Below are 15,844 nucleotides of genomic sequence, written 5' to 3' on the forward strand. Positions count from 1 at the left end.
GCGGGGGGCGCCGGGCCCGGCCCGGCCGCGAGCGGCGGGGAGCGGGGCGGGGGCTGCGGCCGGGGCTGGGGGCAGCGGCGTGTGAGTGCGAGTGCGAGCCTRAGTGTGAGTGTTGCGTGTGAGTGTTGYGTGTGAGTGTTGTGAGTGTCAGTGTGAGTGTTGCGTGTGAGTGTCTGAGTGTTGTGTATGAGTGTGTGTGTCTGCCAGCATGTGTATGAGTGTGTGTTGTGAGTGTGAGTATGCATGTGAGTGTGAGTGTTGGGTGTGCATGTGTGTGAATCTGAGTGTGTGGTGAGTGTGGGGGCCCTTCCTCCATCTCACCCCCCACATCCTAACCCCACTGCTCTAGAGTAAATAGCACCCAAGCTATCAAAGAGATGAGGGTGCGTAAACAAAAGTTGGGTGTATTTCCTTCTGTTTCATTTCATTTCATTTCATTTCATTTCATTTCATTTCATTTCATTTCATTTCATTTCATTTCATTTCATTTCATTTCATTCTATCTTTGTTCATCCTGTTTTATTTACGGTAATATTTTGTTTCGCCTTGTTTTTCATGGACACATGGCCCCCTGGCATGGTGGGGCCATCGCAGACCCTGGCACTGCCGTCACCAGCCGCGCTCCCTCTCCTCTGGCATCCTTAAAATGCCCCTGATCCGGGTGGCTTCACCGCTGCTCATCCAGTCTCCAAGCAAGCAAGGGCTAAGTGCAGTATAAAGAATAACCCACASTAGCCCAGAGCGCTCGGTGCTGGGCAAAACTGAGCCGTCAGTGGGCAAGAAGAAACTGTAACCTTTTGAATTTAGAAAATTAGGAAAGAAAAGGGTTAAAAACATCAGTATCTCACCAGAGTACATATTTTTTAATCAATTTTGTAGGTTTTTGTTTGTTTTTGTTTTGTCAAGGTGGACTTTGGTACTGCCACAGTTTTTCTTTCTTTTGGTGAGGAACCCTATTGTGCACCCAAAGCCGTTTCAGTATCATGTGTCTACATAGCTGCAGCACAGAATAGGTATTTTAATAGTATAAGCAACTGAGTGGTCTTGTTGATCTTCAGAATTAGAAAAGCCAAATAAAGATTTGATCTCTTATGCCAGAGTAAAATAAATTATTAAAATAATAGGAAAATAACAATCGGAATATAATACCTGGTAAAGAGATAACAGAAATAATAAGGACTTGGAAAACCATTTCTGTAAATGCAGTCACCATGTTCTGATCTGTTTCCATAATTTCTTGAGCAAAAATAATTTAGTTTCATTGCAGTTGGCTTATAGTTCAATAGCTGATATAAAATAATAGGAACCCGTTACCTTTTGGAGCTTGTAACATTAACAAAATTAAAGAGGTAATCCTGCAAACACAGTTGTTGCTATGATAGCATTAAAAACATGCAAGAGGATTTAAACAGCAAAACCCTACGCAAAATATCCCAGAAAGCAGAAGGAAAACAGATGGCATAAATTGAATTAAGTTCCTTTAGATTATATCTATTTGATGTTTACAACATAAACTGGTAAGCCAGTTAGGGAGCAGGCCTCAGGATTATGGATCTGGTCTTGCCAACACTTATGTGCAGCAACAGTATTACCAATTCCAGTAAATTTAAGCACCTAATTTTAGTGTTTGAGGGACTTAGGTCCTTGGTAGCTATCAGCCAGCTGATCTCTCATGAAAGAAATTGAAAACAAATCAATTTAGGCATAAAAGTGTTTACAAATAATGTTCTTTATATTTTGTATTCTTCCTCCCCAATTATATTTTATTACTTGGAATAAGTTGCTAGGCAGCATTACGCTGTTGGCAATAGCATCTCATAAATGAAAACTGACAGTTGCAAACAGTGAAACATTGCAGCTATATCTAAGCAAAAGAAATCTCGGCGTTTGCCAGCAGATGTGATATTGTGCGACAGCTTTTCTGTGGATACGCAGGCTTAGAAAAAAAAAATTTGTAGATGAGCTCAGGTTAAACGGGAGGTCGCCTGGTCAAACCAAGCTTCTGCTCAAAGCAGGGCCGGCCGATCTGTGAGATCAGAGCAGCTTGCTCATGGCCTCATGCGGTTGCATCTTCACAACTGCTGGATACAGAGACTGCGACACATCTCTGGACAACCCATTCCAGTGTTCAGCTGTTATCATTGTGGAGAACTTCTTCCTTGCTGGGAAAAGGAACCTTCTGTTGCATGTTGTTTCTCCTCCAGCCATGCACCTCTGGGAAGAGCCTGGCTTCAGCTTCTGGACAACCTCCCGCAGGCACGAGGCACTGCTGGGAGGTGCCCCTGAAACTGCCTCTGCCCGAGCTGAACAAGTCCTTGTTCTACCTGGGCCTGTTCTACAGCTGTCATCACTTGACCGCCTTGGTGGCCTCTGCTGAGCTAGACTGAGTAACATGTATTAACGTCTTACTTTTGGAGAGCTGAGGTGTGGGCTGTCAGATGAAGTGCTCATTCCAGATACGTTTTTGATGAGTACTAAATAAAAGAAGATTCCTCTTATTGCATAAAGTATTGCTATATAAAACGTATTTTCTTACTTTCATATTTCTACTTTTACAAGGCAACACATGTGCTAATGCRTTGTCTTAAATTCTGCCCTCCTTGCCTACACTTGAGCTTCTATAGGCTTCTGAGAGAGCAGAACTTTCAGCAGAAGGCTGGATTTTCTTTTGGTTTCATGGCCACTAGTACAATTTTCTAAAATTCCAGAAGCCTAATATTGAGGTTTCCCTTCTCAATCTTACTTATTGCTTTGAGTAATGCAAAAAGAGTATTTTTTTTTTCTGAATAAAAGGTAATCATSAAACCAATGATTCTTATTCCTATGTTTTCAGCAGTACTTGGAGAAAAATKATGAATGTAAAGCATCTATATGGCCTTCCATGTTTTTCTACAGGCTTTGGATAATTCTCAGGCCCCAGTATACCCGTGGATGCAGTTATAAGCAATTACAAGGCTTAAAATTAGAGTCTAGTGCTTTTAGGCTGTGCCAAGACAGGCAAGTAAGGAACATCTAATTTTCCCCATTCTCAGAAATAGCAAGGGATAAGAAGGGAAAGCATTAGACTATTTTATAAAATCCAATTGCTGCTATCCCATTTCCTGACATCTATATAGGTATATCTGTATATTTTAATTATCCGCTGGTGTAAAAGACAATAGACAGCTGTACAACAGGAACAAATAAATTGTTGACTCTTATTTCTGTGTTTATCTGAGCTTTATTTGTACCTCTCTTGTCTTCATTGTACCTAAGTATCTGTTATGAAGTTGAAGAGTAATGTAAACAAATTTTAAAAAATCTGAAGAAGCTGAACTTATTAGAAATCCTATTGTTGGAAATTGATTCCGCATTTGAAAAAGAGCTCACTGCTTGATCAGATTTCAGATACTCCATAATGAGTAAAAGAATTCATGAAATATTCATTTTGAGATGAGGGTTTAGAAAAGGTCATAAAATGACCTTTAGAAATCCAGAATTTAACTTCAGACCTGAAGGAAGATTTAATCATTTAGGCAGAGGATACAAATATGGAACTGCTATATTCCTGCTTTGTTGTTCTCTTGCCACAGGGCTTTTGAAGTCCTTAGTCATCTTAATAGCCATTACCACAATGTTTTCCAGTAATCTGAAGTTCTGCTCTGCACATGCTGAGAAGCACTCCAGTCTTGTCAGGGCTCAGAGTGATTGAAACCAGTCCAGAAACCAGACATCTCCTGGCTCGAATGGCTTGGGTGACAGGCATTCCCATTTTGAGGCATGGGACTGTAATGAAAGTCATTGTGGAGCAATTTTGGAGTAATGACTGTCAAAGAAGATCAGTTAATATTCCTGATTAGCTTTGATGGGGATGAGTTACCAAACTGTCATTCTCGAGTATTAATAAATATTGTTAACATTGACAAGCTGAAATAGAGGACATGGAATATGGTTTTTGAAGTTTCTTTGAACAGTTCTAAATGTTCAACTAGTACCTATATATTTGGGTTGGTTTTAGAAGTATTGAGCACTGTGAAGTAAGGGTTTCCCCCTCCCTGTTTTCTGTTTATTTCTCCCTCTTTTCAGTGTTTTTTAATTTAATAACAAGCAGCAGGTCCCAGGGCAAGATAGACAAGAATGGTTGCTGTTGCCTGGAGAATCTGGTGTGCACATGTTCAACTCACACTATAAACCTGAGTTATGGCTCTTTTGACTCTAAAAAGTCAGTAATACACATTTTTCAATTTACCATCCTCAGAAACAGCTCTTCAMTCATAAAGACAAGAATGCTCTTTCATTATTTGAAATCTAGGAACTAATTTGTATCTGGGAACTAAGTTACGAAATTTGAAAATCATGAAAATTAATTATTTTAATGTATTTGACACTACTTTAGACTCTGTCAGGATCCCAGCAGCAACCAACGTTGTCACTTTGAAAACTAAGACAGTCTATGCTGAAAAATGACATGCTCATTTACTTTCCTTGCTTGCCTTCTTCAATGAGACTATTAGCTTGGATTACATCAGACCTTGAATCACTTCCTGACGTAAGTGCTATATGGTTATTAATATAATAACATTTTTAAAAATATATTGTTATTGCTGTCTTTCTGAATTGTCTTGCAACTTTATGATTAAAAAARTCATACAGTCTTAAAGCCTTCATAAAAGCCAAATATATTGTTATTTAGGGGAATTAACTAGTAAACACTAAACAAAGTTTATTCCGGAATGTGAAAAAGTAAGTTAATGTTTTGTGCTATTGTGTGCATATATATATGTGTGTGTGCATATACACATAGTATGCTATACAGCATACAATAGTATATATGTATATCAGTGCATATCTAGYATATAGATAGTATATACTATATAATATACACAGCATATTGTATGCATATACTATGTAGTATATAGTATAGTATACTATATATAGGTGCATATATATATGTGCACATAATACACACATATATACACACTATATATATTATATACTACAGTATATAGGTGTGCTGTAGTATCTTGTAACATCTTGTTTAATGCTCACCAATGAGTTGCTTGGATGGCTTATATTCACTACTGTTCAGRCCAGCTACATTCAGGCCAGCTCAGTGTTATTCTCTTTCTGACCTTGATCCTATAACTCCAAATGCTATTGCTGTTCCCCATGTAGTACCATCAGCTGTCCCAGTTTCCATGCCATGTCACACAAGGTTTTCTGTTCTGCACAAGTCTGGCATGTCCTGACTCTTGTTTGGCTCCGAGGATGCCGGAGGTGATAACCTCAATAGTCGTCTGCCATTTTTGAGCCATTTCACTTAGGGAGATTTTAGTTGCCTCTGTCAAACATTTTGGTCCACAGATGTTGAAGTGGTTTGTTACAGGTTGGATCTTTACAGTAATCTAGTTTGGTGATTGTTTCTCAGTAACAGAAGTGATGAAAAAAGACTGTAAGTTTCCACATTTTATGGAGAAATAATAACTTGTGGGATCTTTGTGATTTTCAAATTCTGGTTCATTTTATAAAATTGCTATGGAAGTGAATGGTTCAGCAGTCCCTCCAGTGATATAAACTGATGGTGTTACTGTAATGGTTTCCAGGAAAGGAACCACAGAAGGATTTTCTGATAAATCTTGGTGGTCTTCAGTTATTTTTCAAGCTGACACTGTTCTCTGGATGTGCATTTTGCCTTATTCTCTTTTATTAAATAATAAGCCTTAAAAATAACATGGAGTTTTGGTTTGTAGACCCAATGGCTTGATTAAGTGACATCAAAATTAAATTGGCCATTGAGCAGCTATAACAAAGTAGTAGCTTGAGAGCATCTGCCTCTCCACACCAAATGCAATATTGCTTAGGAGCAAAATATGTATCATAAAGTCACAGAATAATTGGGATTGATAGGCATATCCATAAGGATATCCTCTAGTCCAACCCTCCTGCAAAAGCAGGATCAGCTAGAGCAAGCTGCCCAAGACTGTGCCAAGTCAGGTTTCCAGTATCTGCATGGATGGAGACTTTGCAATGACTTTGGGCAACCTGTTCCAGTTTTTATTAGATAACTAACAGTGAAAAGCTTTTTTTTTTCCTCACTTTTTTATATTTTAATATTCTAATTTGCTTTAAAATAAATTTCTTTCTCATTAAAATTAAAGATATTGTTTGTTCTTAAAAATCCGCTGCCTGTGGATTACTTGGTCTGGCCCTAGATTTTGCAACTTTATTTTCACACATCACATGACATTACACTTCTTCCCAGTTTGGGTTGGAAATTACTGATTCTTTTCCCAGCAAATAAAATTGCAGGAGAAATTTTATCCCAATTTCTTACCATATCATTCACTGACTTTTAATAACACTAAGAGCGAATTATTTAAACTGAGGTTCCAGTTTGTGTATTCTTAGCATTTTCTCAATTCCACCACTTTATTCRAAGACTTATCTTGTCCAACAAATTTTCTTAAACCTATTGCCTACCTTTTGAAAAGATCGTTCCACCCTGGTGGTATACTTCTCTTCCTTCCTCTTATGAGTATCATGTTGACTTTCTCCTTTCTACCTTTATTTTGCAGCTAGTGATTTTACAATATGTAAATTATATGTGCACCAATGTGTACCAACCACTCATGTGTCTGAAGGTCTTGTCTGAAACTCTGCTAGATAGGAAAAGCATTGCTTTATGAACACTAATTTGTAGAGATGCATGTAGCCCACTAGARAGGAAAACTCTTTGAGATTCTGTATACGGTGGCTAAAATGAAGTGATCAGTCCTTAAGGCAAGATGTTAGATTCTTATTTAGAGTGGGACTTTCTCCTTTTAAACTGATTAAACTGATTTTAGTAGTTCGGGAGCAACTTAGCCTAGTATCCATATGCATACATGCACATACACACATGTATATGCATRCAAACGTTCTAGGTTTACATGATTAAATTGTAGCTATGAGCAGAGATTAAGCCATATTAAAAAGCATTCAAATATTGCATTAGAGGCATGTACATATGAAAGCAATTAAAAGCTTAAGGTCTGGGTGCACATTTTAAATACTCCACCCTTGGGCTGTGCAGTTGTGCCTTCTCCAAAATTAAAAGGTCCAGAGCCAAGATGTGCATATCACTTAAAACCTTGACAGATGTAAATAAATAAAAAATAAGGGAGTGGTAAGTTCAAAAAATCATGATAGATGTTTTCTTCATGTACATTTGAGTTTATAGCTTCTAGAAATGCTTGAAAGTCTTAGGAACACCTATCACCACCGGTCTGCACAGGAAAAAAGGCAAAGAACAGAAGGCAGCATTTTAGTTTGTGAATTAAATATAAATCCAGTGCCCAAAGGGAATTGCTATTGTTTCAACTTCAGGGCTTTCTAGTTATTCTTCTCTAACTCTAGACTCCTAGTAGAACAATTTTTGAAAATSACATTGTTCTTAAAGATGCTCTCTTTCTGAATTTGAAGATTTTAATTTCTATATATAACTTTGAGGGAAAAAATCACACAGATAGTACAGAGTGCAAAATTCAAAATCTTAAAAAATAAAGGCTTCGAGGCTGCCAATATATTACTTTCCCTTCACTGGGTCCATCAATCAACTGCATGAGATTAACACAGCTATAAGCATGTGCAAGACTGAAGCCAACAGATCAGTCTTAATACTCTTTTACCAGCTGCATTGCTTGAGGAAATTCTATAGCAGTTTTTCAACGTGAAATATATATGCTATAGGTACATAGAGACTATGAGATTTATTTTCCTCCAAATTTTTCATGTTTTAGGGAAAAATTATGAATCATATAGAGGATAGTATTTGAGAAGGTAAGTTCACAACTTCTATTAATATATTAAAATAAGCTAGTAAAGATAATCCATTAAAATAAGGCAGAAGTCTTATGTTTTAATAGTGATTTGGAGACATAGTTGTTTTCAACTTGTTTATCCTCAAGGATTATTTATAAAATACGTATATTTATTAAATCACATTACAAGTTTATTTACCAATATCCAGAAGATATCTTTACAGTCTCCTCGTTTGTGTTTCACTTATTTTTTTTAATTTAATTTAAAATAAATAAATAAGGAAAGAATAAGTACTTGACTGAAAACCAGGCTTCAAGGGTTCCTTTGGCATCTGAAAGACCAGCAGAGCAAAGTCAAAAATCTGATGCATTTTTTGCAGGGAGCTCCAGGAGGATTTGCAGCAAATTGTACATTTGAGTTCACAATGTTAAATGTAAGGCAGCTAATTACACTTTTGGGAAAGGCAGCATCTGAGTCATAGAACTTTTAACTGAATCTTAAAATGGTTTCTACAACAGTGTAATCTGTGGTATACCAGATACCTAATATGAAAATAAAACCAAGGAGTTATTCATTTTGGAAAAGCTGCTAAGGGCCATAATCTGCTATATGAGCTCTGGAACCGGTGCAATTCTCTTCTATCAGCTGCCTGCTGCAAAAATGCAGATGTGTGGGTGCAGACTGGGACGCCTGTACTGTACCATCTGCTGAGATGGAGGTTTAATTTTCTGAAGAGCTTTCCAAGCCAGAGACCTATTGGGCAATCAGCAGCCCCTCGAGGGGAACCAGTGGGGTCAAAAAGGGTTGCAACTTCTGCCTAGCGTAAAGAAACAGGCATGACTGTTCTTGCCAAATTTCCCTTAGAGAAAGCCTCCCTCATTTTTAGCCTAATCTTAAGGCACTAGCAAAATCTCTCACTTGTAGGATGAAGTGTTTTAATGAGGCATTAGGAAACAGCTAACTCCTAATATTTCTAATTTGCGGTGCAGACTGGCAGCTCCAGGGTCATGCAGTGCAAAGTGTCCAGCAGTTATCCCTTGGGAAAGGAGGACAGGGAGCTACCTGCCAGCCAGGAGGGAGTTCCCAGAGCAGCCCGGCAGGCGCAGCGCATCCCGGGATGCTGCCGCTCAGCCAGAGGCAGCTGRGGAGCACTGGTCCTCTCTCCTCCCCGGCCACGTTATTCAGATTATCCCAGACGTCTGTCCGTCAAAGGACATGGGGATACACATACCTCAAATACTTATGGTGCCTGCACTTGGAGAACGGGACGGTTCGCCCACATCTGCAAGCAGGCCACTTTTAAAACATCAAAATAAACCATCTGGCCGCGCGACTGTTTCTAATTACTTCCCTGCCTAGACTGTAAACTTCGGGGTTTGGCACCGGCCTCCCTCCCAGAGCGCTGCCCAAATCCAGCTCCCGAGCAGCTGATCGGAGCCGCTGCTGCACACAGGGAGCAGCCCTGGAGCTGGGCTCGGCCGGCTCACAGCTCCGCACACCCGGGGGTCCGTCCATCCGTCCGTCCGTGCGTGCGTCCATCGGCGGGAGCGCTCCAAGCGGRACCATGTTGGCCCGGGGGCTGGCGGTGCTGCTGGCCACCTCGCTGCCCTGCCTGTTGCCGGCCCTGCCACCGGCCGCCCCGCCGGCCCTGCGGTAAGTGCGGCTCCGAAGGCAGCCCGGGGGGTCGCATGGCTCGGCATGCTGCCACGCGCGCGCCGTGGCGCGGAGGAGGCAGCGCTGGAGCGCTCGGAGAGCTGCTCCGCTCTGCCTGCTCCAAAGCTGCTCCGAGGCCAGCGCTGTGCGACTGGGCAGGTCCCAGGAGAGCTACTGAGTTTTTGCAGGGTGTGTTGCRTGGCCCAGGTGCAGACCTTTAATGCGGGGGGAGAGGCGAAAAGTGGGGAGACTCATAACTCTTTCTGTCTGAACTTCCAAAATCTGCTGCCTAAGCTGAGCAGGAGTCTAAGCACAAAGTCTTGTGTGCTCCTGCACTTTGGTGCTACAGCACAGAGAGGTACACTTTCCTACTGCTCTTTTCTTCCRCTGTCTCCAACACCTGCCTGCTATTAGACCCAGCAGGTCTTTTGCTCTGAAAGTCACAAAATTTAATGTCTGAGCAAAGCAGGTGTTGGTAATCTGGATCCTCAAGATTCCCTAGCCTTGTGAACACCTATTCTGGAATACTGCCTTGACCAATCCTTCATTCTGCCACCCTACATTCTAGCTGGTGCTAAGACAAGGGATTTTCCCTGTGTACCCTCTATAACCTGATTCATGTGCTCTAATGCGTGATGTGATTCCATGGCAGAACCGCAAATGTTCATTTTAGCACAAGAATAGTGCTGAATTAAGTCAAATTGCAGCCACAGGCTATATTAAATGAAAATCAGTGATTATTTCTCCTTCCTATTTGGATGAAAGCATAAAAAATATATATATGTGGCAGTGGGATGAAGGCAAAAAGATTGCTTTGGTGAACGTATTGTGTTAGAATCAGCTTTTGATGCTTTTTTTTGGTATCAAACATGCCAGTTATGTTACCTAGGTGTCTAAACCTGTCATATCAAAAAGTTTCATAATCAAAATATACATGTGTATGTCTATAATCCAGATATGCATGACGAAAAAGGCAATACGCATAATGTAGTTTTATAAAGTAATTATAATACAAGATACACACTCCCACAGGTGTCAAGAGAAGAAAATTGGGTGTTTTGCAACAAGTAGTACCTTTGCAACCAGGAATAAACTTGTGGCATTAAAAACAACTTTCGGTGGAGTGACTCTCCCCTTGGCAGCAGGGGTGGCTTCCTCTCACCAGCCGTGAGCTGCAGCCTGTGACCACAGCTTGTTCTTTTTGCTCTTCTCCACAGGAGCAGTGTGGGAAGTCCTTCCTCGTGCCGGCTGTCCCGGGCCGAGTCGGAGCTCAGGTGCCGAGTCCCAGGGGGAAAGCTGTGCAGCGGCAGAGGCACGTGCGACTGCGGAGCCTGCATCTGCCAAGTGACCGAGTCCGGCAAATACTACGGGCCGCTGTGTGAGTGCCATGACTGGGTGTGTGAGAGCTACGATGGGAAGACCTGTGCAGGTAAGGAAGCCTCGGAAACAGGGAGAGTTTTCTTGTGTCCTCAAGCAGGCAGGGTCCTGGTGTCAACGTGCCTTTACTGGTGCTGGTGCTGGTGATTAACAGCTTCCTGTGCTAGCTGAAGGTGTAGAAAATCAAGATTGTGTGTTATGTGGGTAACTGTAGACTGAAAACAGCACACTGCAATAGTAGAAACATGGTTATGTGTGTTTTCCTGATCCATGTCTCTAAATGGGTTTGTTGGCCCATCCAAGGATTTCACCAGGTCAAAGAATGCAAGTTAAGGCACTGCCTGTGCCACAAGATTGGACTTTGTCCAGAGTGAGCTTCATCTGCAGGAAGGGCAAAACTAGATGCCTTGGATTGGAGGCTCTGCAAACTGGACTTTGAATCCAATTCGCTGACCCAATTTTTCTTGCTATTTCGTGTATTATTGCTACATTTTGACTGCTCACAACTAGCTCTGAACAATCTTCCTCTTTTTTTTTTTTTTTTCCTTGTAATCCTTTTATTCTCATGCAATCAAGAAGAAGGCCTGCTGCAACAGGAGTCACATGGAGGGTTTCCTATCAGGGTGTATAAATAAAAAACCCCTATTTTTCTCCAWATAGAGATGATGCTATTGAAATAGAAGCTTAAAATAGTCTAATTGCATTGTGATATCAGAGATGTGTCTATTGACCCAGTGCTCTGGGACCCAGTTTAGTCCCTTCCAGTTGTTGGACTATGGCACTTACTTTACATCTAAACATTATCACTCTTTCATCCTTCCAGATGTCTGAAGTTTCTAGGCTATTTTTGTCAGATTTGGGATTTTTTTTTTTTTTTTTTTGTAAGCAGCTGTAGAAGAGGATTTTAGAAAAGAGCAGGGAGAAGAAATGCCATCACATTCCTAAGGGGATTCAGTCTGGAGTTTGATGAAAGTGGCCGTACGGGTACTTCATTTCTGGTGTTCCTGCTTAAACAGCTTTACCAGATTCACACAAACGTGTCATCTTTGCAGGCCAAAAACTGCAATTAGGTCAATGAGAATGTTACAGGAATTCTGCTAGTAAGAGGATAATACAAATGCATTCCAGCAGTGGGTTTGGCAAATTTTGTAGGAAAAAAGAGCGACTTATTTTAGCAACAATGTAGCTAAGAATAAGAASTCCAATAATAACATGAAAAGATCAAGAATGGGATTATAAGAAAAATGCTTGCATTTGGCACCTTTGACTCTGGAACTTTGTGGAGAAACTGATCTGTAGGCTCTCTACTGAGCAGTATAACTCTAGTTATGTAAATAGTATTAGAGGTCCACTGGTCACTTCAGTGCTCTGTAGTCTCAAAGGGGAATTTTCTKCTCAGAGTTATGATTTCTATAACTTTGATGATTGTTACTGGGGCAAAATTTTAAAATATTCCTCTACAAATTTGATTGTTGGTAAGTTTTATCTCTGCTTAATTTCCCTGTTATTATCCTGAGCAGTGACTAGAAGTTTTGTCAGTGCTTTGGTGGGGTGGGGTTCTAGTAGGATAAATAAACCTGACATCTCCTTCTAAGAATAATTTTTAGAATTTGTGTAGAACTTCATGCATCAGTTCAAAGATGTAAACATTAACTAATAAAAAAAAATTCTAGTTGTCCACCTTTCTTGTGAAGTACTGAAATAATTTAAATTCACTCTACTGGAGAAAAAAAATATTTTAGCACAAAAATTTCAGCATGAATTTATGGGGAGGGAAACAGCTGTAAAAGACCTAAGATTTTGATTGTTCGGCTTTTTTTTTTAACTTTACTGAAAGACCAGATGATTTTTTTGGTGTTCAAGGTTGCTCAGTATTTTAGGAAAGCAAGCCCCAGATAACTTCTTCAATACTGAATAGCAGGATCTACACTGGAACTGCAGAACAGCTGTAGGCTGTACTCTCAGCCCTCTTCCCTTTTATTTCTGCCACATTTTTAGTCAGTTAACTACTAAACAGTTAATTTTAGTCAGCAGTGTATATCTGGGAGGCGAGGAGAATAGAAAAGGCAATTGGACATGCCATTTTTAGCAGGAGACTTGTCCTTATGATGTAGAAGGCAAAGTGCAGCCTTGTCGTGTGGCTGGCATCAGTATACACTGATCCTCAAAGACCAACATGACTGCCTTTCTTTTTTCYTTTCAATGCTGTGGTCTTGTATGTCAGATCAAAGAAATATTTTCAGTATTTCAACTTTAATGCATCCATTCTTTATGTATGTATGCCAAGGATTGGAAATTCCACTATCTTGTTCTCCTATTCAGAGAGCAAACTTAGTATGTATTTTTATACATATTTGCACTGATACATATACTTGCGGTATAATATTGCTATCACACTCATTTACAGTACTCTATGTGAATCTATCATTTATGCATCCAAAAATATCATGCACATTTCTTTCATTTCATCATTCTTCTTAGGAAAATTATGTGTATTTTAGCAGAAAAAAAACAGTTTGTGTTGACTGTGAGTGCCCATTCAGTAAAAATGCATTTTGATAATGTTCCTTAATGTTAAGGAATGTTAAGCTGATTGTCTATATGCCACATCCTTTCCTTTCTTTTYAGCCTTGAGCAAATCTTTTGACTCTATGATGAAATTGTATTTACTTTAGGTGAAAAGCCTAAAGAGAACTATATTATTATTACAGTTTTTTTTTTTTTTTTCAATTTAAATTCAATATTTATTGAGCTATTTCATCAGTAGTCCCTCTGGATGAGTACAATAACAATAACTGCACACTAGTACCACATGCAGAACTTCTAGATGCTAATTGAATATTCCTCTAGAGAGCCATGGTATTTGAGATTAATGCTGCTTCAGACAAGCTGCTTTTCAACCTGCCAGAATGATGTCTTTTCCAAGTGACTGATATCTAATCRCCAGTGATGTTGGTATTTGGAGTTGGACAGTCACAGTTGTTTGTGTCACTGCTGCCACAGATAACTGTGTTTCCCTGTCAGTCAATCCATACATACGTTTGTTTCCCTCTCCCATCCCAAACTAAACAAAATACTTAGTCRCTCATCAGGCAGGTCATTATCTTCAAGGCACCTTCTCAATCAGATCTACCTTCTGGACCAGAAACTGGACATCCATATTCTGAAGCAGGAAGGCCTGTGGGATAGAAGAAACGCCCATCTGTTTACAATTCACTTTTTTTCATCATCCTATATGAACAACAGAAAAGCGATTATGCTATGACTAATAAGAGGGGTTTTGAATGTCTCAGGCCTCTTACTGTCTTTTGAGACTTGTCTGCAGTGTTTCCCTTTTGTAATGTTTCCAGATGCTTTGGAGAGGATTATGGTTTTTCMTTTTATCTCACTGTGATTGATAAAGCCATAAGAGTTGTCTTTAGGAGTTAATAACAAAGTAGATRAGAGGAATGAAGTCCTACAGTTTGAGACATTGAGTACCCTAGTTTCCTCRGTGGCCTTTTCATCTACCTGCTCTACATCTTCATGGAGTGTAGAGGAAAGAAAAGCTGAGTCCCAATATTGGAATTCTGTTTACAGCCTTGGTGATATCTTTATTTTGTCATTTGATGACAGTTTTCAAGGTAGAGACGAGCTATGACAAGGATGATTGCAATATGCTGAATCCAAATCCCAAAGGATTTATGCTTCATTCAGGGCAAACAATTTATTTGTTGCTGTTTGCTTTCAAATAGTAGTTATGAGTTCAGTCTTTTTTTATTGCCTCAGTGCATTTTTAACAGTGCCTTCTTAGTAATCAGATCTGCCTTATGTACAGAGAAAAATGGAATGTGCAGCAGTAATACATATCAAAGAGCCACTTGATACCTATTTTATGTGCTTTAGCTATATATAGAAAACATGGGGTGATATTTGAGAGATTTTTTTTCCTTAAYCTTTTTATGGAGCTGTGATTGAAGAAGATTGAAGAAGGAAACCAAACTTAGACTTTCATGGCCAGCTGAAGAGGTGACTTTTCATTTTTGGTCAAAGTGCCCCAAAGTGAACATTATAGGTGTTCCTAGAGAATGGATCACAGAAGCTGTCAACGTAAGACACAGTATTATATAGCTTCTCAGAGCGAAACAGAGGAGAACCAGGGGCAGATACAATCCTGTGGCAGAAAAAAAAAGAAAGTGTACAAAGAAAGAAAGAAAATAGACTATTTTTTTCCTCACAATTATATTGATTATTTTTCCATAGTTATTAAGATTTTATAAATAATTTCTCCTCTTCCAAACAGAAGAAATATTTCTTGCAGTTCCTGAATGATAGTGACAGTGCATGATTTACTACTTCCATAATCCACTGCTATAGGAATTTCATTGCCTTTATTGATGCCAGGTAGAGATTTTTCTGTCTCTTTTTCTAAAGCCATGGGTGTGATAAGTGCCATACCTATTTTATAAGTGCCATACCTATTTTAAGACTAGCTCAGAAGTTTAATGACAGTGTTTGCTGTAGGTTTGCACAGCCAGAAGTGTAATCATAGTTCTATGAAAAGTATCAAAAGAATATCAATGCAATTATTTTCCACTCTGCATGGTTTCAGAATATAAACTAACCTATGCTGAGAAAAGCAGTGAAAAATTGAGTTGACAAGAGGTAGATGTAGAAATACAAGATAAATTCATATTAAAGAATTGTTGTAATATGTAGTTATGCATCTATGTATGTTTTTTGAATGTATGCTCCTTCSTAGGAGGTGAAAGATAGATAATTAAGAAGAGGATTTTAAGAAAGGTTTGAAAATGGGTTTTTGAGAGTGTTTGAGAATGAATGTTTTGCCTGAAGTCTGTTCCTCATACAAAAGACTCAAGCTACGTTGCTTGAGTTGGAAATGCTCTACTAACCACACTCTTGCACTCATTTTGAGGTGAGGTCTGAAATGCTGATTTTTTTTTATTGAGCAAAATTTCTTACTACGGACAAATAGAAAAGCCAGACTTAGACCTGCAATGATTGCCCTTTTATCTGTATTGAAACTAAGARCCCT

The 15,844-nt window shown here is 39.4% G+C and overlaps 1 protein-coding gene across 1 annotated transcript in view; it reads left to right on the forward strand.

The window, feature by feature from the left end:
• The first annotated feature begins 9,343 nt into the window (after positions 1 to 9,343).
• ITGBL1 (integrin subunit beta like 1) overlaps positions 9,344 to 15,844 on the forward strand; it is a 135,837-nt gene continuing 129,336 nt past the window's right edge. Inside the window, exons 1-2 of the mRNA XM_026038334.1 lie at positions 9,344 to 9,432; positions 10,650 to 10,861. Coding sequence (XP_025894119.1) covers positions 9,344 to 9,432; positions 10,650 to 10,861 — 301 coding nt within the window. The remainder of the gene's footprint in view (positions 9,433 to 10,649; positions 10,862 to 15,844) is intronic.

This window comes from Nothoprocta perdicaria, unplaced genomic scaffold, assembly GCF_003342845.1.
Source record: "Nothoprocta perdicaria isolate Ctin4 unplaced genomic scaffold, notPer1 scaffold_208, whole genome shotgun sequence".
Taxonomy (NCBI): domain Eukaryota; kingdom Metazoa; phylum Chordata; class Aves; order Tinamiformes; family Tinamidae; genus Nothoprocta; species Nothoprocta perdicaria.